Below are 22,034 nucleotides of genomic sequence, written 5' to 3' on the forward strand. Positions count from 1 at the left end.
TGGTTCTTTAGACTGGAGTTATTCGAAACGTGTCGTAAAAATATGTCGATCGTACGTTAATCGAGTTGTTGCTATTGTTGACTTGGTGCGAAGTAAGAACAGTAATTAACAAGTTAAAATAATGATTTTGACCAATCGTTGCTGTGAACACATTGATTTTTTTTTTTCAAAAATTTACATACGTTTTTAAATCGATCACACTGCAAACCGGCTCATTTTGCGCCATCATTCATTTATTCATTCATTGTAATGTGTGTGTATATATTATATTATATACCGGTTTAGCATAAATACAATTCTTAAAACCTATACATTTTGCTGCTAATGCTATGTGTGATCGGTATGGTGTCAAAGGGCGAGGGGGGCTTATTTTATTGATTTTTCTCGTTTTTGTTGTGGTATGCATCTTTCTAGCCTCGGTTGTAACGCGTGACTTTACGTGAATGTGCATACAAAAAAGATTTTTTCGAAATTGTGTTAATTGTTTCCCTTGCGTTCCTAGGCAAGCTTACCAATATGCGACTACAAAAAAAGAACACAACACACATCATCTCCGGTACTGAAACTAGTGATTAGTTCATCAAAACATTTGAAAAATAATTCCACACTCCAGTTTCACTGTTTGTATTCCCCCGTTCGTCTCTGTACTTCCAATTTTTCCTCCGCTCTGCTCTCCGTTTTCTGATGTTCACAGTGTGCCTAATTTTAGTTGTATAAACTCTTGGTTTTGTAAATTTCATTTCTGCTATTGGGGGTTCCGAATGCAAAGTCACTGTTACCAGTTGCCACTGGCTTTTTCAGCCTTTACATTGCATTACACCAACGTCAGGGGGAGGGGGAATTTGTTTTTCCACTGAACTTATATTATTTTTGTATTTCGACAATTGACACATCTAGATGGGGGCGTTTTCTTCTCCCCTTTATCATACTTTTATTATCATCCACTTCTCCCCCTCTATCACTCTGCCCTCTTCTTCCTCTCATACTTTAGCTCCACTGCTAAGGAGTCTCCTCGAACTTCCTCCCTATTGTTGCTCATGTTAACGTGATGTTCATTTAAAAGCTTCTGTTTAAATCGCTTTAGCGTACCTTGGTATGATTCGTGGTGTTTTGTAACATTCAAAAAAGCGTTTGAATACTCCATCCGTCCATTCATACTGCAAAACTAGAACATTGTGCACGATTAAAGTAAGACATTTTATAAAACGACAGTGTAACCCGAACGTTCAGTACAAAAAAAAAAAAAAAAAATAAACAAAAAGGTAGTCATGGAAAACTGGCAGCGGCTTTACAGAGCGAAAGAGAGCATTTGCACAACAAAACGTAGCATCACACAACAGTAGAAACTAATTCGCAACACGACTGCACGAAGTAAATTGCCATTGATTTGCTCTCATTATTGTATCCCTTTTCATCCTTGGTTCGTCTAATTTATCACATGGACATAATTCGTAAGATTACCACATTACACGCATCCCCATTTCCACGCGTTTCTCCCCAGACAAGGTGGAAAAAGCAACGTGTTGAAATGTATCTTTGGACATGAACAAAAAAGGAGCAAAAATTCGTTGTTTACCCTAGTGAGAACAGGTGTAAGGAACAAATCATTTAAAGACATGTGCGATGGGCGGGAGTGGCGTGCATGGGAGGAATAAGTCACTATGAGATAGGACACATTACTTCTGAGGCGCCTTACGCGTGCTAAAAGCCTTTAGATGATTCACGGGTTTTAAACCTATCTATAATCCTGCAGTTCGCTGCTAGCTGTAAGGAGCTGTCATTGTCAGGTGGTGCTAGAAGCTAAACGAAGTTATCTTTATCGGATCTTATAAATTATAGCGATACCATTAAAAAGGATCAACTCCCTGTAATACGTGTGTGCGAAACGTAGTTTACTAAAGCTAGTGATAATTCACTTCAAAGATCTCTTGGTAGTATCAACCAATGACTGGACTGCTAAACACCATACCTCTCCATACATACTGTACATGGGAACGATCGCAAACAAAGTTCGAAGGACGATGATCGCGAACCGCCCCACCTTACGATAATACCTGAAGGGCAATGCAACACAATCGACACCATGAAGGAACTTGGAACCAGCGTTTCGAGAGAAAATGCATCTGAAGTCAGCGAAATCACTAAAGTTTTGGTAATTAACATGTCCGTTTGTCAGAATAAACACACTGACCTCAAACACTGGTAGATTACACAGAATTTCAGCAGTATCCTTCTCCCTGCGCCAAACACTGTTGCATTGTTGCAATATAGATCTACAGCATCGACAAACGAGCGTTACAGTTAGAGAGTTGTAGAGCAACACTACTGGTGCGAGATCGGCGACTAAAAACTTATCGTTTCGGCCCAACGACATAATTCATCATTCATGGGCTGGGCTCTGATTCATGGGATACCTTAACAAAGCTGCACCCGCATCGACGGTGTGCTGCCATCCTTCGTTACGTTCATTGCCCTAACTACCAAACAAAACTGAGCCACATTCGCATACGAAAGCATCTAACTAGCATCTTTTAAAAATGTTCTCCGCTTATCCGCCCTTTTGCTTCCATTTTGCACCACCGTTCCGAAACGCATCCCACTATCTTTGGCTCTTTGGGGTCGGTTTTCTTCTTCCTTTGCACTTTATCGTGTATTTTTATTTTTTTTTTTTGCTAAGCCTACGCTCTTCGACCGACTTTCAATTGCGGGATAGGTCTAAAATCAAGTTTTTCAGGCTGTGAGAGAAATAAATAAATTACCTAACCAGAAACCCACTCTTTTACACTTCTCCGCGTCTTTCACGCCATCCATGCGCATCCATTTCCTGTGTCCGGATGTGTTGGTCGGTGTGTTGGAAACGCTACTACGGTCCACACTTTGACTTCAGTATCGAAGACGATACACAGCACGTTTTCCACAACACACTGTTGTGGACAGGATTTTCCTTTGTTTTGTCTGGCCAAACATAGTGCAGCGACATAGACTGGCAGAGCGCGGAGACACCACCATCATTCCTCTCGGGCAAGCTCAGGCGCAAGCAAGCAGCAGCAGCAGCAGCAGGTGGGCTGGCTTTACGTAGCGGTTGTCGTCGGTGGCGGTTGACCATTGTTTCCGGCTGCTATGCAACTACTGCTCCCGTCGGACGCCTTACCGGCACAGTCTGTATATCGGGAAGATGGGAGTAGATTGAGAGTAGAGAGAGTGTTAATAGTAAATCGAATCATACGGTTCGAACGTGTTTGCCTGCCCCGTGGGCCAATTATACGCTAATTAAATCAAACGACGTTCAACGGTTTCGCTGCTGGGTGCATTCGCTAGGTGTGTACGTTCACTCAGGCAGTGTGCCGCCGTTTGTACTGTTCAGCGGTGTATACGCTCTTATGAAATGTACTTTGTTTTATCGTATTACAGAAAAAATGCATTTACTTTGATTTAATTTAACAGTAATTTGATCGATAACAGCTTACAAGCAGCTATTAATACGGCTGGAAACGCATTCAACACGTGTCACGCTGCTCGAAGGAACATAAACCCCATTCCCAATCAACGACATAAAGGATAGTTTCACGAAACAATGGAAGGCCTCCAATAACCACCTGACCACCATCCTAGCCAGCTGTATGCACAACAGTGCAATGAGAAACTTCACCGAACAGAACGCTTCGATTACGTGGACCACATAAGAAGCTCGTTTTCGTCGCCCCTCAAACCATTGTTCGTGCTTAAGGACTCGCTTTATCGAATCCTGCTCTTCTCCGGACAAGCGACCGAACAAGATTCACACACACACACTTACCCGAGGTAGAGAGGGAACCGAGTTGCGAGGACAGATCGGCCGTGGTCGTGGTACAGTGCGTCCCCAGTATGTCTGGCAGCGCGTTCCGCCGTCCTATCCGGCCAGTGTTGTAAAACTGATGATGGTACTCGTCGGACGTTCCTTCGCCGCCGACCGCCGCCGCCGCCGCCGCCCCCGTTCCACTCTGGCCGTCCGTGGCCAACCGTTGCTGAGTGGTGGGATCATCCCCTGCGCCCGACTCGCGCAGCTTATCCATGGTCGCTAATTTGATGATGCTTAACACTGTGATGCCAACATGCGCGCGACCAGTACCCGTCCAGCATCCAGGGAAGCAGCAGCGACAGAATGCACGGGAAAAAAGAAGAAGAGGAAAAAGAAAGGGAAGAATTGATAAGAACAAGCTGAAGAATGTCCCATTGCCATGGGGAAGCGTCTGCAATCAACCGTCGCCACCCCGATAAAAGGTGGGAAGGAAGCGCGCTAATGGAATTAATCAAACGCAGCACTACACGGCCGGCGTTTGATCCGTGGGCTTTCTACTCCGTTTAACCGTATTAGTCTAAGAGCGTTCAGCTTTCATTATCGTGTTTGCGAAACGATTGGCGTTGGTTGGTTGGTTGATTGGTTGAGCTGCAGAGAATGAAACGTGGCATACGCAAAGGGGGGAGAAAACGTGCCGAAAGAAGAGAGAGGCTGGACAATTTATTAGGCGCGATGGGTGTATTTTTAAGGTGACACAGGAATGGAACATCGTTCGTGTACCGTCAATTGAAACAGGATTAACTAAGCTATTTAAGCCATACTAAGCAAAGAGCTGAGTGAAAGAGCGTATAAGGTGCTTGGGATGTATTGAAACACAAAAGGAATGGCGGGCGGTACTCTTTGTTTTGCCGTAGGGATCCATTAAACGGATACAACAATAGAGCACTGGCATAGAGAGCGAGAGTGCTAGGGGACCACATGCTGCGCTTCTGTTGAACACGTAATTGTAGTGCGAGCGAGCGTACTTGTTTGGAGCAATTGCTACAGGGAACGAGAAACAATGGTTTCCAGAACAAAAAAGGCCACAATAAAAATGCTAAATGATACAAATGCTACAACAACAAAACCCCGTTGAGTGGCTAATAATCAACACGCCTAGAGATGTGCACATTGAGTAAGAGTGAGTAGGTGTAAGTTGTGTGAATGTATAGATTCAGCTCAGCACGAACAACTTATATGAACCTCTTCATTATTGACGCTATTTTTATGACTCATTTTGTAGGAGTTTTATTCGCACTCATGGAGCGAGTAGAATCCCAAAAGAGTGAGTAAATTGATTGGAGAGAGTAAAGGTAAGACGAATCGCAAATTAATAGTAAAATGATTTCAGTAGTGCACTACTTTGTTATGAACCTTAAAAAAGTGGATTGGAGATTCTATCTTCTCTGACCTATATCACTCAAAGAAGTGGGTATTCTCTAGTATACACAAAGTAAGTTGAATCTGGCAAGTGAATATTTAGATTCAACTCATCACATCGAGTTTATGTGAATCTTTTACTCTATTTACTCTATTTTTATGCTTCGTTTTCTTGTGAAATCAATCCGAAAAGAATCAAACTCTAAACGATAATGGAGTTAGTCCAGTAAGTTGAATCTCCAAAGAGTGTGTCATTAGTTGAGCCAGAGTGTAAGTTGTTTGGACATTGTATCCTAAAAAAATATCTTTATGATCGCATCGGAGAGTAAGTGAGTTGAATCCGCAAAGAGTGAATCATTAGTCGGGAGAGTGTGTGAATGAGCATGAGGAAGAGTGAATTAGTGATGTGCTGCATGGAACGCACCCACGACTCCGATCCGACTCCGACTATTGTTAATCCGATTCCGACTCCGGCAAAATGACACCACTAGATTCGCCCGGAGTCGGAGTCATCCGGAGTCGTTCGGAGTCGTCCGGAGTCGCTCGGAGTCGCCCGGAGTCGTTCGGAGTCGTCCGGAGTCGTCGTTTTTTTGTCTTTCACTTTGCGCGTGCACTTCCTTTACAAGCCGACCTCGGCCGACTCCAGATGACTCCGGATAACTCTGTCTGCAGCCAATTCTGGATGTCTCCAGACGACTCCGGATGATTCCGAACGACTCCGAACGACTCCAGACGATTCCGGACGACACCGACTCCGAACGACTCCGGGTGACTCCAGACGTCTCCGTACGACTCCGACTCCGGACGACTCCGGACGACTCCGGACGACTCCGGACGACTCTGAGCGACTGCGGACGACTCCGACTCCGGGCGACTCCGGGCGATTTCGGACGCCTTCGGACGACTCTGGGCCATTTCGGACGATTCCGAACGACTCCGGATATTGCAGCGCGGACCTACCTTCCGGAGTCGATTCCGAATTTATCGGAGTCGGATCGGAGTCGACTCCGGAATTTTGCCAACTATACCCATCACAAGAGTGAATCGCTAGTCGGCAAGAAAAAAAGTGAGTACACTCGCAAAGGAGTACTAAAAAGATTTGTTTAGGGCATTATGTTATGAATCTGTTAGTTAGTGTTTAGTTCGTTAGTGAAAAAATCGATTCTTTAGTGCCTCGCCTTTTACTCTAATTCAAGCCACAAAAGGGTGAATATTCCCATCTCTACTGCACCACGGTGAAGAGCATCATTGTCCTGGCAATAGTGTCCTTTAGCTTCAGTCCTTTAGGATCATATTCTACAATAGGGAATCGGATTACAGCGATGCTGCGCCATGACGTGTATCAATGCTACCATGGCTCCAATGATTAAGACGCATTGTTCAGCTGCTTGGTTCGCCGTGTTTGGTTTGAGCTGGTAACGGTCGGTAAAAGAGACCGACAGCGATGACACACGACTAAGCACCGTGTGAATTTTTGGACTTGCGTCTTTCCTGCTCCGATTGGTGTTAACAAACCAATCGATTGCCACCACGCGTGCCACCGTTCTGCGTGACCTATCGTTTCACGAAACTTTGCAGAAACGATGGTCATCATCATCATCATCATCATCATCATACGATTGATTCCATCATTAATCTAAGCGGGAATCGAGCGAGTATGTTTTGTTGCTATTCGTCGAAGTAAGGCACACACACTAATGAAGACCATTAGTGTGTTTGTGAAGCTCGTGTGATGTGTGACTTCATCATGGCACAAAATTCAACATACCTGTGTAGCTAAAACCACCCTTGGAGACTAGGCTAGTTCCAGCCCGCATCGTTACCCGACGCAGTGTGTTACACCAAGTGCCACTTCTCGATAATGACGGTCGGCGGTCACGCGGCCCTGTCATAATGCATACGGAGCCGTAACATAAAAAGGATAACGAGTCCTGTATGCACCATCCCACACACACATACACACACACACTTCATCTCACTCACCAGCTAATGGGCTACACAACACAGAGAGACACAAGGCAGGACAGAGACACAAGACAGACAGATACTAGGCTGATAGGGTAGTATGCGTGATGTCAAACGCGCCAGCCCCAGCTCCACCACTTTGGCGTACACTTCAGCGTGCATAAAAGCAAGGTGCATTGCAAAGTTCAGGTGACGGAAAAGCGCCTTTTGGAGGCCATCATGTTTGAGCTACCTTACGTCGTTTTAAAACCGTTAACCATTAGCTTCCTCACACGAAACATAGCAAATAGAACAGATTTCTTGCTTCTGAAGTCCTTTTTGTTAGTAGGTAAGCGTACCAACTTCACTCAAACCATCTATATGTCTCGGAGATAATTAGGAAAAAATCAATAAAGAAGTAATATGAAAGATTCCCTTACTCTTATCCTTCAATATGTCGCAAACATAGAGAATTTTACAATACATTCACACAAAAACACTCGTTTTTATTATTGTTTGCTGCAATACCTGCGATCAATCTATATTTTAATGCTAAAAAAGAATCCTCAAACCCTAGAATAAATAGAAAAATACGCTTAATTAACAAAAAATTGTAGATAGAATCCATCAACAACTACCGGGGTCCATTATGTCAAGTGACGAATTGTCAAATTGCTCTGTATTCCACCACCTGATCTCCTTAATCCACCTTGTATATCAAAACACCTTGTAGTATCGAAACAGCGTGCCATAGTTGTAAATTACACATGGAAGGTTTTAATGTGAGAAGCTTCACAAAAAAAATACACCTTCAAACCGGACGAATTCATACATCGCTTTTACCATGAATGATTGCCCATACATTGGCAAGTCATCCATTAGTGCTTTGCCCAATGGTGTTATCGTGAGTAAAATCTTAGGCAACGAGAGTCATTGCGGTGGAAAGAGCAAGATATGTTGGTCCAAATTTTCTCATTTCAGAGATTTTATCTTCCTTAGTGATCACTTGAATAGGGCGTTAGAGTGAATGGATTAGTTTAGGATCTTTAGTACCCGGTAAAGCAATGCAACACAAAAGGATGTAACGTACATATTCATCTTAATCCCATTTACCCGTCCTATATGACCTAAGATTACATCTTTAACGCTTCACCAGCACAGGAAAAACTCTGCCAGGACTGCATTTTTTTTTTCTTTTTTTTTTTATTCAGGAGTGACGGTCCAAAAAGGCCGTATTGCTGCATTTTTCAATGCACAAAAAGCTTCTTCTGCTCCTATTTCTCTCCTGCTCGGGTAAGAGGTACACGCGCGCCTTCCCATCAGCAACTATCGCACCAAACACACACACGCGAGACGCACGATAAAAGCCAAGAGCAAACAAAAGAGCATTGGCGGGAATGAAAATGCCTCCCTCTATTACGCCCTGCATTGACGTCACACACTATGCCACTTGTGTCCCTAATGGGGGGGGGGCTATCAGAGCGCAACAACACAACGATAAAAAGATGACGCGTTTGAGATATGGAGGTGACAGAAGAAGGAAAAAAACGCCCGTTATCGTGTGTGAGAACAGTTTCTGCGACAACCGATGCCGGTACTGTTCGGCGATAAGAAGCTGTACAACGCGCACACACACACAAGCGGTTTTATTTTCTGATTACTTCGTTTGCCGGGTGTGTGTGTGTGTGTGGTCCGACACCTTCAAACATCAAATTACGCGCGCAAACTCAACAAATGCGGCAATACTCAACACACATTGTTCACACGATTGCCCAAATGCTCTAATCTTAAATGCCAAATTTTGCCACCTGTGACTGTGTGTGCGTGTGTGATGCAAAAGAGATTTAAAGTGTCAAGTGAAGCATTGAACATTCTAAATGAACTCCAGTGCTAAGCAGCAAAGAATGGACGTCCAATACCACACAGAGTCCGAAGAGACTTCCCATCGAACGGTTGCTTCGAGGAAAGCCATTGAGATGTTTTGACAATTTTTAGCAAGCTAATAGTCCTCATCGCAAAAAAAGGGACAACGAGAGGCGATCGTCCCCTGTTTTGTGCCGGAAACTTTCCCCGAAGAACGCCTTCACGGAGGCAGCGCAGCCGCCAGCGCACATGAAAGCGCAAAGCAGCAGTTGAATAATGTAGTGGAGGACAACTTTTTGACTCGATCGATTAGCCAACGCGCCGGCCGTACCAACACCGGACGGGAGATGAGAAGATAAGAAGGTTTCGCAACTTTTACAGCCATCCCTTTTCCCATCAATCCCCCTTTTGCAAGGCTCACAACAACAACAACAACAAGGCCCTCAGGGATCAACTGCAAACCCATCAACTCAACAAAACTGACACACAGGGGGAAAAGAAATAGAGAGAAACGTCCAACGAGCGCAACCAACACACACACACACACACACACACACACACACAAAACTCTTTTCAACTGTTCTTAGATCCATCCCAAGTTTTTGCCATTCAAAAAATAAAAAATAAAAAAAAGGAAACAACAATTTACTGAAAGAAACACACTGCTCCTTGGGTGGTATGTACCCACTAACACATTGTGTGTGTTTAATCGCAAAAAAACCCGCGTCCCTTCATCCATTCTATTTGCTCGAAGGCGAAGGCGCGCACAAATTGGCGGAAAAGCAAGAGAGTAAGTAAGTGCACATTTTTCGTCCACAGCAGTAGCGGCGAATATTTTTTTTTTTATCTTTTGCCCACGGAGTGAGAGTTATGAAGTGGACCAAAAGAGGGTCCGTCGTCGTTGTTGTCGTCGTTGCCGTGTTGCTGCTGCTGCTGCCTTGGCCAAACAATTCGTGGGAAGAAAATGTTATCATCATCTCGCGAGTTCGGGACGAGAAACACGCGAAAAACTGTTGACGGAAAAGCTCTTGAAAGCTCTTTCTTTTTGCGGCAAAACGATAACTACGGAGGAAGCAAAAAGCGCTTATTGCAACCGAATCGAAGCGAAAGAAAAGGGCTGGAGTAGATGGAATTTGCTGGAAAGTTCGCGTCTTTGCTCTTCCCGTACGACCCGCGCTGGGGTGCAGCACATTCCCATCAAGAACGTTAAAGCTCTATGTCTGCGAGGAAGTCTGTCCGCCCCGGAGGCGGTCGGAAGATCAGCGGGCTTCTTATCACTTAAATTATTATTTAATTACCACGCTGGGATGCACCGTTCCGCGGGGCGTACTCTAACAATATAATGAAAGAATAAAAATAACAGAAATATAACGAGATAATACTCTATCAAAAGCTTCCCACATTTTGTCCCCCAAGCCACGAAAGAGAGTGGGTCATGAGGTAGGCGGTGGTAAGCAGTTAACACTTTTATCATTTCCCGAAACACAACGCAAACGGCCAGTCAGTCGAGTCGGGCGAACGAGTTCGCGTATGTAATTAATTGTCCATCAAGCGAGCCAAGTCTGTTTGTTGCTGCTGTTGCCCAAGTGTGAACACATTTAGTAGGCGCCACTAAACTAAACCCACCGGGGGGGCTAAGGGGCGCCTTGGCTTGCTGTTAGTGAGCTTTTAATGGCACGCGGGTTAAAGGACACGCGAGACACCGTGATACAAAGCCTGGGCTAAGGGAAAAGGCAGAGCGAACGCGCGCGTGTGACTATACCCCCCTGTGCCTTTCATGCCTGATTGTACATACAGTTTGATCGTTCGCAACCATAAACTACTTGCAGGAGCACCCCTGACAGCGGAGCAGGATATGAGCAGAACGGTGAACTGAAGAAAAAGAAAAAAAAACACATTTATGCCAACGCAACAACCACCACGGCACAACGTTTATGGCGGAAGACTTATCACAACACCAGAGCACAACCAGGCTCGGTTGCATTTTATGACCTTGTCGGTGTGTGTCTCTGGCGGTACTACTGTCGCGCACATGACACATGAGCATGAGGTGTGTCCGTCGGGTGCGGAAGACTTACTGTATGGCACACCAAAAGCGCGAGTGAAGTGTACGACACCGCCGTAGGATTTTGCCACTGAACAATGGATGGAGCAGCCGTTGTAGTGATGGCGATGAAGACACTGTCGCTTTAATATGCAGTCAGGCGTGATTTAAACATGAAGAAGGGATCGCTGCCACCAACGACCTTCAGTAGGTTGATTGAATCGTGAAAGGACTGTACTGATATATTGCACTATTGATTGAGGTAATTGATTTATATGGCGAGAGGGGAGAGGTTAAAGTGACTTTGTTGATGTGCGTATGGGGCACCAGAAGCTACTAGTAAAGAGCTATGCAATGGTTAGTTAGTATACGAACACTACAGTCTAATGCTTAGACACAGCCACACACCTCCAAGTGCGATGATGATTAGTATATGACAACATACAACCAATTATGATAAGGAAAGAAATCGCAATGTTGGCGCCCGTCCAGCGAACAGGCTGGGTGAAAGTTATGCCCATCTATCTGCCACGACAGCAGCAGGAGGGAAGGCAGCAGTACCTTGAATGCGCGTAAACCGTGGCATCAGTTTGGCTTTGGCGACAGAATGAAGCACAGGTTGGTCCAGCAGACGTTGGCTGCGCGTCTTGCGTAGAGATAATGGCCGCTGCTCCTGATATTTGTCCATAGCTATCCGGTCGTTGATGGACGCGGAACCTCTCCAGCTAAGACTTCGCACTTGGGGCATTGGGTGATCACGGTCCCGTACTACCGATGATGCTACCGTTGCTGCTGTAACTCGTTGCACACCGGTCGATTTCATAGTTTGCGAACCAAAGTTCCAGACAACACAACAAGACCCTGCCTAAGAGCCACTTTCGTCGGACCGCGGTATTGTGTTTTCAACCAGCTTTCTTCAACGATTGACACCGTTCAAAACTTGAAGGTAAACAATATTTACACAAACAGACACGCAAAAAAAACAAATCAGAAACACACAAATGGTTTTTTTTATTATTAGAAGGAGTATAGCCATTCCCATATAAATAAAATAGAAAAGAAAAGGAAGATAAAGAAAAGAAACGAAAAGAAAAGAGAGATAAGGAAAAGAATTAGAAAATAATTGTTATACAGTTAGAACGATGAAACAGAAACAGTTGGAAACAAATAGATCTAATCACTAACCTAGAAACAATTTAACAAAAGTCCCAAAAGTCAATGAAAGTAGTTACAAAAATAACACAGTAAAAACAAAAGAAGAAAAAACAACAGCGGTACAACAAAGTTTGATGGGAGTATGTACAGAAAAAGATGGTTTTTCTAAATGGCCAAAATAGCAAAAAACAAAACAATATCAAACAGGACGACGAATAATTTCCACCTCTCTCACCCTAACCTATGTACAATGGTGCAATGTGTTAATGATTTCACCGGACAGAGCGATGTGTCGGCAATGTCTCGTGCCTTGGAGCTTACCTTCACAATTGACCGGATCCAATGTCGACAGGTTAACGTGTTGCTTCCAGCTGCTTCCTCGTGTTCCAAAAATAGGCTCTATTTCGGTACGCTCATACGCTACTGCTACTGCCACTACGGTCACACTGACGGAGTCTGCACGTTGAGAAGGACGAAAGCCAGCAGGCCACACATCAGGCCGGGCCCGGGAATCCAACTAGAGTCGCGTAGAAGAGAAAGAGGATAAGAGATTGTGAGTGGTGAGAAACTGGAAGCTGCTAGACAAGCATTATGACACGCCGGCAAATACAGTGTTGTGCGAGAGATCATTTCTCGACTTGTACAAGATGATTGCCCTAAACGGTTGTGTTTGTGTGTGTGTGGGTATAAATACACACAGAAAGGTAAGCACAAACCGATGGTGAGACAGTACCGTGAACGGACAGCTCCAGTCAACTGTGCCTAGGCTTAGATGCCTACCGTAGACCATTTGCCGCCTGTGCTGTGTCGTGTGTAACACACAGATGAGCGACTAAGCGCGGGCTGCCTGATGGTTGTCCTGATGGAGGTAATGGTAATAATGCTAGGCAACAATAACACAAACACCCGTGTGACAGCAACAAACTGGGTCACTTTATCCGGTTGTGGTTGTGGTGGGAAGCCCGGGAGGTTGGGAACTATTCTTATACCGATTCACACCAACGTTCTAGCTGGGCAAGGATCAGACATTTATGGGGATGCATGATTTCCGCTTCCAAGCCCATCAAAACCAAGTGTGGCAAGTGTGTGTGGTTTTGCCTGTTCGTCGGTGACTTTGTGACTAAAGCGAGACTCAAACGGATACCACACCGAATATTTCTGTAATAGTTTCGACAGGGTTTCACCACGGAAGTGATTCCATCATCAATCTGAACTCTTCATTTTCATCTTTGGCACAACAATCGTACCTGTACGTACAACCTATGAGCTTAGCTTTTAGTGACTTATTGATTACCCATAGGAGATAGACGGGGGCTGGAACCCTTGACGGGCATGCTGCTAAGTCGCAAAAGTTGACAACCGTACCACGAGACCGGCCTTAATCTCAATCTGAACTGCTTATTGAATAATGCATGTATGCAAAAAGGTTGACAATGTATAACCCGGGTGTAGGAATAGGTCTGAGTGTTCCATTAGGACTATTTCGGCTACTAAAAAGTTTTCTACCGCTGACTACAAGGATGCAGAATAGCAGTGTATGCTCCGAATTTCTGAGATGCTTGTAATTATGAGTCAAAAATCTTTATGCTCTATTTCTGAACTGCATTAGCTTAATTACAAACAGTCCAACAACAGCTGCAAAACATCTATTGACTCCGACAAAGATACAGCTGGAATTCCAATATACAAACACATAGATCCCAATATCCTTAGGCCAATTAGCGCTGATCGGTTTATCGGGAATGGTTCAAAGCGAACGGTTGATTTGATTTCCCTGCAAAGCAATGAATGGCTTTCATCCGGAAAATTTGTTTCACCCGCGGAGCAACAAGCACTTTTATCCGTCCAGCGAAATGATTAGATTGCAGTAAAGCGCTTGCGGACACGCGAAGGGTTGGCGCAGGCTCTGGCTCTGGCTGCTCTAATTGGAGTGAAGTTTCAATTAATTTAACAGCACAGCACAAGTGATACATCGATAATGGATTACTACAGGCTCGCGGGCAACAGGCACACACACTGTGCGGCGTTTGCAGAAGTTTTTGCTACAATAAAATCAGCACACAAAAGAAAAGAAAAAAAAGATGTGCTCCATAAAATTCCAATGCACAGAAGCGTCACGCAAACAAAACGGTTCCGGAGTCGGACGTTAGACGTTGATGGGTTGTGGAAATGTGGCACATATTTTTCACCTAGACACGACTTTCCTTCTTTGCCTGGGGTTGTATGGTTATACGCATACACTATACAACAGCGCAACTACGCTCTGCTCCCTGATGTACGATAGCTAGACAATAGCCATGAGGCACCAAACTGCTGTCTGCCAATTTCTGACAGCTCATTTCCAACGTGTGAAAGCATCCTGATCCTATGGAAGCATCCTCCCCCCCCCCTCGTTCGTACGCTTCACGACGTCTAATTATCTCACCGAAAAACCTCCCTCAAGCACCCCTACAACATATACGCCTCGTCCCGTTCCGGTGTCTGTTTTCTGCGTGAAACCCCAGTAACTGGAACCCTGCCTGCCGCCCGAAGAAGCCGGAAGAGGCTTCTCTTCCCTAGAGCGTTCCAATGGGGGGGGGGAGGATGGGGTGTTTCAGGTTACGCTGTGCAAACTGTGGGCACCTAACTTGGCACCCCCTTGGCTAGGAGGCCACGCTGACAACTAGTCCCCTAACTCTCTTTCTCCTCGCTCAAGCGCGTCTTTTACCACGGCGGCGACGACGCTCGATGACCTTCGAAACTTTCCAACACGCGGGCACGATTTGTTTGTGTTAAGAGGGATAGTTCGTGCTAGGGGCGGCGGGTGATACCGTGGTGCTGCTGCTAAAGCGTAAAGTTGCATGGTAACCGTACGGCTGGATGAAACATGGATACACCGGGCATCCCCCCCCCCCCCCCCCCCATTTATCCAGGGAGAGGACGGCGACGCTTTTGCGCTGATGCAGGATACTCGGGTGGCACGGTAAGGGGTGACATTAAATTAAAGTTTGAGTTCTAAGCCCCCAGACTACGATCCGCGCTGAGCCGCGATGGGTAAGGCGAAGCAATCCACCCGCTATCTCTATCGGAACGGAACCCAAACGAGACCCGACGGGAAGAAAGCATGGCAGACAGACAGCAAAACAGCGATTTATATTAATGGGTCACCGGCCACCACCACCAACACCACCACTATACGAGATTCGATCGATTCATTGGTGACGACCTTCTGTTACATTGCAGTGCGGGAAAGACCTCACCTCACTCTCAGTGATAAAACACTCTTTGTGGCATCGATTGGGTTAGAAAAATCGAGGTGAGTTTTTCTCTTGCTCTATACTTCACTAGTGTTTGCTAAAAAATGCATTTATTTATTACACGTACTTAGGGAAGAACATAAGGCAGTAGAATTAATAATTTAAGAAGACTTGCTTATTCACCATTTGCCAAATGTTTTTTTTTCCACAGATGATACACTTTGTATTTACGTCATAATATTTTATCAGTTCTTCTTCCGCATGATTTTCGATGTGAATCTGTCAAAGTCAGTCTAGATTGTGATGGGTTTAAAAACATGTGGAGTGAAAATTCAGATCTATGTGGAATAACATTTTGCACGCGGTAAATAACAATGATTACATTCAAAAGTGACTTGGAAACCCCTGTATTTACCGTACACGCGATGTTTTGCAATACGTCACGAAGGGCTGTTAAGCTCAATCCACAGTATAAAGTGTTGAAAATCATATTGAAGAGCACAGCAATCATTGTGAGTCAAATAGAATATGTGACGATTGTTGAGCAGTAAATAATGCTGCCGTTGTTTTAATTGACTCGAAATCCCTTGTTGGAACCTTATAACAGCAGCTTACGCTGGTTCCAACGACCTGTCAACGTCATCGTTAGGAAGAGAGAAAAGAGGAAAATAGAGAACAAAAAGAGAGGGAAGATGCAACGAAAACCAAAAAGAGCTCGAAAGACAAACCGTGAGATTATTACAAAATAACCAGCGGAATGAAGAGACCAATTTTTCGGCAGCAACGTACGAGTAAACCGAAACTATTTAATTGTTCGGCATTAAATTATTTTTCTGCTTCGTTTTCTAACACCCCTTGTAAAGCTAGTAACATTGGAAACATTGGCTCGCAACACGATGCAACTTGTACTAACTCACTTATATCTTATTTCTATCATTCAAGGACACTACAAACTGAGACTCATTCCATCGCTCGCTTTCGCTGTTGGACACCTTAAGTAAATGCCGTAGGATGTTGTGCCTGATTGCCAACCGAGACCGGGCACCGAATCAGGCGAATCGATCTCTCTTTCCAACAGTGACAACCCGTGCCCGTGACTGGCGTGTCTCGATGAAAAACGATCTCCTCGCCACGCAAGAATCTCTTCGCCTTCTTTCGCTCCACTCTCCCCCCCCCGCTACCAGCAGAACCACAGACCAATCAATCGGTGCGCAGACACACGCAGACGCCACACAGCGGGCCACCAAATTGTGGGTGGTGGTGATGGGGTGTTGGTGTGTACGCCGCCGCCTTCGTTCTTGATTGGACTAATTAATTGATTGCATAATTGGTACGGGGGAACCATCGGCGAAAAGGTGAACGGAAGAAGCGGAAAGGATTGAGAACTTAGTGACACGGGCGGTAGTCGGGGGCGTTAGCAACCGACCAACCAACCCGACCGGCTGCTGCTGTTCGCAATTTGAGCTGTCGGAAATGATACCACACAACAGCCGGCGCGCCGGCTAATACCGGTAACGCAAACACAACAGCCAGTGATAAGGAATGATTTTCGTCCCTACCCCACCAAGGGCCCGGGTGATACCCTTTGATTGGGTTATTGGAGCACGTTGGAGATATGGTTTTTTTTTCTCTGATTTTTGTTTTTTGTTTCGTTTTGCAAATAAATCGAATTGAATACAGAGAAAATCACACAACAAGACACAAGATATCATGTGAAAATGGAGTATACTTTTTACGTTTCTTTTTTCGTTTTTGATTGCTGCGCAAAAAGGTCAAAGGGCCCAATGGGCTAGAAAGGGAAAACGGATTATAGGGACGAGGAGTTTGCGGTGCAGGCATTGGTCGTGACCATCTCATGATAATAATGCACTCATTAGGCATGGCTTTAAAAAGGAATAAAACGCAAAACACTTTCAAGAGCGAAATTAGACGAAATAGCGGAGAGCATATTAGATTTATAATCCTTGAAATATATATTAATATCTCATTCAAAAATGTCCGGCTAACGAGAGCTTTGCATAGCCTTAAACGCGCTATGAACGTTGCAAGACAGTTATCTTTTTCCTATGAAAGAAACGAGTAGGTGTGTCGATTCAATTGATGGTTGGTGGACTGTTTTTTCTTGTAATTTTAAACACAAATTCAACACAGTCCGTGAAGTGCTGACATGTGATTATTTGTACTAAAATTCCTCTTCCAAGCCACATAGACACACGCCCACAAGCCTTTGACGTCTTTATGCTGTACTGTGTGCAAAGAGTGTCTTTTTTTTTTAATCGAACGACGTCAAGATGAGGGAAAGTAAAGCCAGTCCCATCCGTCTGGCGTACATTTCTCGGTATATTGCGCCAGTCCTCCTACGTCAATTTGCAAAACCACATCACTCCCGCCAATCTACCCCCAACTTTGCAGCAGAAACAGATGGTGGTTGGTCGGGCGAATACAGCGAAAAATAATTGTTCCGGGGCTCCCCAACTTTCATCCTCTTCCAACACATCACCAACCGTACACCATCCCTCCCCACCCCGATGCCGGCAACGTTACAGGCCCTGGTTTGTGGCCAAGGCTATAAAACGAAACACCGGCTGACTAAACACACCGCCCTCCCTCACCGCACCAAGCGCCCGAGAACGGTCAAACACACAAACAATTGACATTCATTATGTAAAGTAGGTTTAATGGTACTATTTTGTTTTCCATTCACGTGCTCCGGGGGTTGGGGTTGGGAAAGAGGCAAGAGGGAGGACTAGAAGCGTCCTTTTTTGCTGCAAGTGGTGCTTTCTTACGTTCTCCTTCACCGAATCTTTGTTCACTGAGTATCGAAATGTGGCTGTTTCGATTTCGTTAAATGTTTTTCTTACTTTTTGCATTAAAATTTTGTAAGAAAATTGTTTTTTTTTACTAATAAAAGTTGTTCATTACAAATCATGAAGGTGTTTGAACAGAAATTATGTGACACTGGGTACGACTGGAAACGTACGGGGATGAAACTGGGGCGAAAATTACACTCCTGTGTCCGAACATCCATTCCGCTTAAAGCTTTGAAGTTTCCAACAGTTGTTCTCTAATGTCTAACCATCTTCGTCTTAAAGCGGTTCGGATACGATTTGACATTGCAGCAACAAGAACACGCTTGCTGCCATTCCGCACCGGGCAGTAGCAGTGATGCTCAACCAGTCGAAGGTCCAAAGCACAAAGAACCCGGAATCAAGGGCTCAAGGATTGAACAAGCAAGTTTGTTTACAGTTCAACGGCCGAGAGCACTGGTTCAAACTAGTGGTGTGCTCTCTGGAGCGCACCTACAACTACAATCCGATTCCTGCAATTGTTAGTCTGACTTCCGACTTCGGCTAAATTTGAACCACTTGTTGTGCCCCGAGTCCTCGGAAGTAGTGTTAGGTTTTATGAATCCTTCGTTGATTCATATAAATCTTCAGAGATGAATGATTCGCATCTCTATAGATTCGCGAATCTCCAAAGATTCGCGAATCTCCAAAGATTCGCGAATCTCTAAAGATTCATGAGTCTCTATAGATTTATGATTATCTCTTTCCAACCATTCATGAATCTCGTGAGATTCAGCAATCTTCCAAGATTGTCCAGGGGTTAATGAATCTTTAGAGATGTATAATTTTAAAAATATTGAATTTGCTCAATGCCATACAGTGGTTAACTCGCACGACTTAACAACATGCTCGTCGTGGGTTCAAGCCTTGCATGGATCGTCTTGCATGGAAGTCTCGAAAGCCTGTGTAGGCTGGCATGACCACGTAGGTTGTTACGCCAAGCAGAAGAATAATAAAAACCTCAAGCTCTAATGAATCTTTGGGGATTTATGAATCGTAAATCTTTGGGGAATAGAGATTCGTAAATCTTTCGAGATATATGAATTTTTCCAACAGAGATTCGAATTCATTGAATCATTTCAGAGATTCATTCAGATACATGAACCTGAATCAGATTCCCTGAATTTTAATTCAGATAGATCTACTCGGGAGTCGTCCGGAGTCGGCCAAAGATGGCCTTTGCAATTCGTTGTTATCTAGCATTTTATCGACCCGGAGTCAGCAGGTGTCGGAATTGGAGATGAAATGCCTGCTTGACAAAATATTGCACTGGCCGTTTCAGGCCAACAACAGAACGACTTCGGATGATTCCGGATGACGTCAGACGACTCCAGACGACTCCGGGCTACCCCGGACGACTCCGAGCGGTTGCGGACGGCTCCAGAGGCTTCCAAACGGCTCCGGATAATGCTGGACCTACCTTCTGAGGTCGGTTCTGAAATTGTCGGAGTCGACTCCAGATTTTTGTCAACTTTAACCATCACTAGTTCAAACCACAATGCCACAGGGGCACAGATGCAAGACACGTCGGATTGGAAAGAGGGACTGATCCACTGTTTTGCCAACTCCACGAAATGGTGTACAAAAAATGTAACTTAATGTAGAAAGCTAAACTTACCTCTTATTTCTTTCCCCCTATCGCCACCATACTGTGCAACGATTACGATTAGTTTTTTTTCTGCAATTTTTCCACGTTTCTGCTGCGGGTAATGGTTTACAGCTTCAATCCGGTCTAGTTGGACAGAGAGAGACAGAGAGTGAGAGTGGAAGAACACAGGCTTACAATGGTGCACACACACACACAGCAAACACTGTCACGCATCGTCCCGAAAGGGCACACACTTCGATCGGGAACGGGCAAGGTAAAGGTAATCCGCAAAGCAACACGGCCAACTACCGAGGTCTAGTTGGCCATGAACCAGGGGAGGATGCCTTCGCCTGCTACCGCGATTCACCGCCAACAACACTACGGTACCACACTAGAAAACACTGCAGCACTGCGAACCTGCCAACGGGCCCCGAATAGAGTGTGTGTGTGAGATAGAGAGAAAGAGAGAGAGAGAGAGAGAGAGAGAAAGAGAGAGAGAGACAGAGAGAGAAAGAGGGAAGGAAATAGTAACACAGCCAAGCGTTATGGTTTCTTTGCCACTGCTTCTTCACCGCACGACACTGCACACTTTTCATACGAAAAACCAGATGCGAGGGCTTCGGAAAAAAACACGACAAAAAAGACTGCACACGGACGAAAATGGGGAAAACGAAACACTGAATCACTCTCGGGCACGCACACACTTAGACACTACGTGGGGGAGGGGTGGATACACAACCCCTTCCGGGTTTCATTTCATTTCATTTCATTTCATTTATTTAATACAATATCTGCCATCTGCCATACAATATTTGCGGGTAGCGTAGCAGGGCAGGTGTAGCGCAGCTGCTGCTGGGCAATTTACTTCGCGAAAAGCACACACCGGTGGGAGTGGATGCTGTGTATTTGTGCTTCAAATTCTGTGTGTGTATGTGAAGGTGCGCTCGAGTGAACGGTCGGTGAAAACCGCAGACAAACTACGCACTTCGCACGCACGTATCAATTTGTTACCGCTCTCCCCGTTTCCTTCGCTAGGAATCGGTCGTACGAAGCGCGAAGGACGTTGTGCAAAATATGTCCGGAAAGGGGAGTGAAAAAAAAAAATCACAATCACTTCGAAAACTATTCTGCACTCAGAAAGGACCGGGACACTAATGTAATGTGCGGGGAATAAAAGAACTAATTCAACGTTCACACCACACGAAGGCCACGAAGCGCAATCACTCTCGGCAGAGGGAACCGCAGGGCAAGGGCAAGGAAAACCGTGACGTCGCAAACCGTTCGGGAGGTAAGGCGCTGCGATTAGAGCGACACACTAACACACAACACCCTGTGGGACCTGCGAGATAACCGTCCGGGATCGCCTGGGTAAGATTAGCTCGGCGCGCGCGTCAGCGATGAACGAAACGAAACGAAACCACACATATGCACCCATGCACCGTGTACGTCACACAAACGCCGAGTGGTGTGGTGGGGGGGGGGGGGGGTTTGGGGTTACGCGAGAGCTCGAGCACGCCAAACCTACCTAGGGGACTAAGCACAGCGCGGTTACGGCAATTGTGACGGACACAAAACAATCGACACCACAGTTGCACGGTTTTTTTTGCCGATTCGCTCGTTCGCTCGGTCCGCAGCCGTGTTGTTCAGTTGCAGCGTTTGACAGCGAATGAAGAGCGATCGGTTGGTGAAGTTTTGGCTTTTCTCCGCTCCGATACGCAGGTTCGGCCATTCGGGTGCCCATTGACGGAGGAGCAGTTGACAGAAAGGGACCTATTTTTTCATACAACGTTTCTACGCGACGACGCGATAATCGCGTTTGCGAAAAAAATATGCAAATTTTCATTGTAACGAAAACATGTCTGAAGACCGTGTCGATGCTCTATCGCATGCGATTTAATCGCACGTGCTTTCGAATGCTTTTTCGATTCATATTACGATTATTTTGATGATTTTATTAGTTTAACGATTATGAACAATTAAGTTGAGGTTGTTCCTACAAAACATCACACAATTAGTTTGACAAATAAAATCGAATGCAGTGTCCGACGAAAACATTTTTTTATTCCGTCGTACGACGAAATCACATGTCCGACGTTATCTGTCACATCCCATAAAATGCCTTAACAGACTTTCCGATAAAATCCCATGCGAAAAAGCATTG

At 45.1% G+C, this 22,034-nt stretch overlaps 2 protein-coding genes across 5 annotated transcripts; one reads left to right on the forward strand and one right to left on the reverse strand.

The window, feature by feature from the left end:
* Positions 1–212: 212 nt before the first annotated feature.
* On the reverse strand, positions 213–21,552 carry LOC121603451. Of its 4 annotated transcripts, none has more exons than XM_041932143.1 (6): positions 21,399–21,552; positions 19,904–20,017; positions 12,525–12,720; positions 11,610–11,987; positions 3,797–4,078; positions 213–3,160 (listed from the first exon to the last, which is right to left on the reverse strand). In XM_041932143.1, the coding sequence occupies exons 4-6, from the start codon at positions 11,869–11,871 to the stop codon at positions 3,072–3,074; spliced, it is 633 nt and encodes a 210-aa protein (XP_041788077.1). In that variant the 5' UTR covers positions 11,872–11,987; positions 12,525–12,720; positions 19,904–20,017; positions 21,399–21,552; the 3' UTR covers positions 213–3,071. The 4 variants fall into 4 exon arrangements, with proteins under 4 accessions (XP_041788077.1, XP_041788079.1, XP_041788078.1 ...); XM_041932145.1 differs by having other exon boundaries at positions 19,904–20,290; XM_041932144.1 differs by having other exon boundaries at positions 19,904–20,517.
* LOC121603453 lies at positions 15,154–16,974 on the forward strand. Its single transcript, XM_041932148.1, has 2 exons — positions 15,154–15,498; positions 16,382–16,974. Exons 1-2 carry the CDS (start codon positions 15,233–15,235, stop codon positions 16,434–16,436), a joined length of 321 nt encoding a protein of 106 aa, XP_041788082.1. The 5' UTR covers positions 15,154–15,232; the 3' UTR covers positions 16,437–16,974.
* Positions 21,553–22,034: the final 482 nt, after the last annotated feature.

This window comes from Anopheles merus, chromosome 2R, assembly GCF_017562075.2.
Source record: "Anopheles merus strain MAF chromosome 2R, AmerM5.1, whole genome shotgun sequence".
Lineage (NCBI taxonomy): Eukaryota > Metazoa > Arthropoda > Insecta > Diptera > Culicidae > Anopheles > Anopheles merus.

What these genes read in the sequence shown, in the direction of transcription:
- LOC121603451 (XM_041932143.1), bottom strand. Translation starts at nt 11,871, where the DNA reads ATGAAATCGACCGGTGTGCAACGAGTTACAGCAGCAACGGTAGCATCA. An exon ending in ACGGTTTACGCGCATTCAAG is followed by an intron (nt 4,079 to 11,609) that starts GTACTGCTGCCT and finishes TTGGCATCACAG; the next exon opens with TGTTAAGCATCATCAAATTA. An exon ending in CGGTTCCCTCTCTACCTCGG is followed by an intron (nt 3,161 to 3,796) that starts GTAAGTGTGTGT and finishes CCCGATATACAG; the next exon opens with ACTGTGCCGGTAAGGCGTCC.
- LOC121603453 (XM_041932148.1), top strand. Translation starts at nt 15,233, where the DNA reads ATGGGTAAGGCGAAGCAATCCACCCGCTATCTCTATCGGAACGGAACC. An exon ending in ATTGGGTTAGAAAAATCGAG is followed by an intron (nt 15,499 to 16,381) that starts GTGAGTTTTTCT and finishes CTATCATTCAAG; the next exon opens with GACACTACAAACTGAGACTC.